The 4,088-nt window shown below is 43.5% G+C and overlaps 1 protein-coding gene across 1 annotated transcript; it reads left to right on the top strand.

Moving 5' to 3' along the window:
* The first annotated feature begins 231 nt into the window (after window positions 1-231).
* SARC_11527 (hypothetical protein) lies at window positions 232-4,088 on the top strand. Its single transcript, XM_014294382.1, has 5 exons — window positions 232-498; window positions 901-1,055; window positions 1,487-1,676; window positions 3,037-3,231; window positions 3,992-4,088. The coding sequence occupies exons 1-5, from the start codon at window positions 265-267 to the stop codon at window positions 4,064-4,066; spliced, it is 849 nt and encodes a 282-aa protein (XP_014149857.1). The 5' UTR covers window positions 232-264; the 3' UTR covers window positions 4,067-4,088.

A 4,088-nucleotide genomic window follows, 5' to 3' on the forward strand; every position in this document is an offset into this window, starting at 1 on the left:
TTGTCAGTGCGTGTACGTGCATTCTAATAGACTGCCATTTTAGGCTTGTATGCCACAGAGCCTCGCTACCACTTCAATATCTGTCAATCACTGTTTCTATGGTATCCTACTACACCTCACTGTCCTACAATCAATTTCTTCTTCTTAATTTCAACGCCGTACCTCTGAGTATACCCCTATCCTCCCACTCGCCAGACCCTAAAACCCTAACACCCCAAAACCTTACTCACAGCCCTCTCCCAGGCACAGCTTGTGGAGGTGTCTATGAACTGCACCTTTGGCATGATGATCATCGGCACACTCCACGAGTGTGTGCGGGATCTATTTATAGAACACCGGGAAACCACTGAACAGTTAGTGGTAGCTGTCATGGGTGTGAGCGATCTTTGTCTCAGCAAAGAGTTGGCGTGTGCTGATAATGTCCTCGCCTCAGTGCACGCCACTAGCTTCCGCACCCTGGCTCTGTTCTCCGAGTGGATCATCACGTATGGCAATAAGGTATGTCAGAGAATGTGTGTGTGTCTCAGATCATGTGCGTACAAGGGTTTATTTGTACATCATATTGGCGTATGTATAGGTAGAGAATTGGAATAGGCACCTGATAGTACTCACCTTGTGTGGTGACAGAGTACAGCTCCATGCGCTGTATGGATATGTACATGTATATACACGTATCTCGTCTTTTTAAATAAGCACAAACATAGTTCTTCAATATATATATATACATATATATATCACACAATGGCCTGTATCATTATCACCCCATCCCATCCACATCCAGGCTACAAGCAGTACCTCTACAACACCCCAACCCATCAACACCCAGGCTTCAAACAGTGCCTCTACAGGTATTCTACACAATGGCCTGTATCATTCTCATCCCACCCCATCCACATCCAGGCTACAAGCAGTAACGAGGCCGCCATCAGCGCCGCAAGTGTGGAGGGTCTTCTCATGCAGATCACGCGGTTGTTAGTGCACACGCTGGCACGACAAGGCATGCCCACAGCCGTGTACTCGGGCGCTATTGAGATGCTCCGGCGGATGACTGCGAGGTAGGTATACGTATCGGTATATACGTATGTGTAGGTATATAGATCGGTATATACGTATGTGTATATATATATCGGTATATACGTATGTGTAGGTATATATATCGGTATATACGTATGTGGTTGTTTATGTATGGGTGTATATACTAGTGAGTATGATAGTTGCGTTGTAGGCATGTCGGTGCGTGTATGTTTCGCTGTCGTGTTGTGTTGAATTGTAGATGATCCGCCAGATGACTGTGGGTTAGGTATATATATTTCGCTTTGTAGATGTCTACATATATATACATACACACACACACATACATACACACACACACACACATATATATATACAAATATATACATATATATATATATATATATATATTATTATAAGATTTAAATTAATACACAAGACTGACCAAAAACACATACCCAATCACGCCCGTCAGGATACGACCACTACACCTGCTCACGTGGGGGGATATGTCGGCATTGGTACAGAACCTGCATGTTATAGAGGAGTACCTACCAAAACAGGACAGACATCAAGGTCAAGGATCCGCAAACAGAGAGAACCTCACAAGTGCACTATATATAGCTGTCACGTATGCGTACCTACAGCCGTACGCCAATCTGCCGGTAGGGGTTTGTGGTATCAGATGTGTTGTCATGTAGGCGTGTTGCGTGTTATATTGAGTTTAGAGGTCTATGTGGTATGGTTTGGCTCGTTACTGTAGCTACCTACAGCCGTACGCCAATCCGCCGGTAGGGGTTTGTGGTATCAGATGTGTTGTCATGTAGGCGTGTTGCGTTTTATTTTGAGTTTAAAGGTCTATGTGGTATGGCTTGGCTCGTTGGCTGTAGTAGTAAGGCTATGGTCAAAGGCTCCTGGGGCTTTTTATGTAGGTATGCTCACGCACAGTTTCGTCCCTTTCACGTACAGACAGTCCCGTTTCAATATGCAAGTGAGGGGTTGTGGTTCAGATGTCTATGTCGTATAGTTGTGTTGATTGTGTTGTATGGCTGTGTTGATTGTGTTGATTATGTTGTATGGTTGTATTGATTGTGTTGTATGGTTGTGTTGATTATGTTGTATGGTTGTGTTGATTGTCTATTTAGGCTGGTTATATTGTCTGGTCAGTTGTACTTCTCAATGTAGAAGGTATGCCCCCTGTACAGTGCCCGTCAAGCATGAGTACCTGTTTCAGGGGTTTAGGGTTAGGGTTCAACTAAACCAGCCGTACACGACTTCATCGGTGACTGGCCGTGGTATTCAATTTCTCTGTTGGTTTTGGTTGCCTCTGTTTACGGGTCATGTAGGCTATTCAAATAGACAACCTCACTGTATATAGCCGTCATCTACGCGCAGTTACAAGCGCTGCAATATTGTGCCGATGGGGGTGGTGGTGGTTTATGTGGTGGTGGTGGTGGTGGTTTATGGGGTGGTAGAGGTGGTTTATGTGGTGGTGGTGGTGGTTTATGTGGTTTATGTGGTGGTGGTGATGGTTCATGGGGTTTATGTGGTGGTGGTGGTGATTTATGGGGTTTATGTGGTGGTGGTGGTGGTGGTGGTGGTGGCTAAATACTTCTCTTGGAGGGGCCATGATGATTGGTTGGTTAGCCTATCCTTGTAGATACATTCTCTGTACAAAGCTGTCTGTTACTACGAGATATACTGTCTGTAAATAGATGTCTGTTACTGTGAGATATACTGTCTGTACATAGATGTCTGTTACTACAAGATATACTGTCTGTCTTTGGTGGTCACGTATGCGTACGTACAGTTTTTCACTACAATTGCTAGTGGGTAGTTCTGCTGTCGGTAGTTTCTACTTTTTCGGAGTGCTTGTTTGATCTTTTGAATGCTCGTGTAGGTATTCACAAAACCCAAACCCTAAACAACCTTCCGCCAGGTAGTACTACATCTTTTCCGAATTTTATTGCTTGGCGCAGCCACAAGTCAGATATAAACAGAGACAGACTACTATCCTACCTACAGGAATCGGGACAAAATTACACCGAAAGAGCAGCCAAATACAGGACAGCCATGGGGCCGTGGTTGGACCGGTACAATCAATTGCACACGTACGTCAATACACACAGCGACGCTTCAGCCGAAGAGACGATGCGACTGCAGCTGACAACTGCCGCAGATATAATATATGGCATCAAGGATCTGCCAAAGAAGTCCAAGGTATTATATATGAATATATATATATATATATATATTATATTATATATATATATATATATATATATATATATACACACACACACATATATATATATATGGAACTCTAAAGTGTTCTTGTTCGAAGTGTTTGGATAAGGTTATATAATATATTATGGATATCTATCCTTGTCATATGCTCATGCGCGCAGATAGACATACACACATACACACAAATTCTCAATCCACGCATATACGTGTACACGCATATATACACGTACACACACAGACACAAATCCGACACATACGTACTAGACTCATGCACCCATATACGCACATACACATACACACAAATGCCCACACACGGGTACCGATACATACTTATTACAATTGTAAACGCACGTGCACACAAACACATACACACACAAAAGCCCACACAGCGATACTTATTACACTCATACACACACATACACTCCATACACACACACACAAATACACACACACCGATTACGATGCATACTAACTACACACATATACGCGCATACGTCCCATACACACACACACACACAAATGTGCACACACCGATTACGATACATACTATCTACACACATACACGCACATACGTCCCATATATACACACACACATACACACACCGATTACGATACATACTAACCACACATATTCACGCACATACGTCCCACACACACACACAAATGCACACACACCGGTTACGATATGTACTAGCTACACACATACACGCACATACGTCCCTTACTATTGCAGGAGATGTTCCACGCTGGGTTTGAGCCTGTGCTGCTAACTGCATTGGAGCAGTGTGCAAAAGCACGAACTATCTAACCGCTTCTATCAATGTGATCAT

The sequence above is a fragment of the Sphaeroforma arctica genome (assembly GCF_001186125.1).
Source record: "Sphaeroforma arctica JP610 unplaced genomic scaffold supercont1.1738, whole genome shotgun sequence".
NCBI lineage: Eukaryota > Ichthyosporea > Ichthyophonida > Sphaeroforma > Sphaeroforma arctica.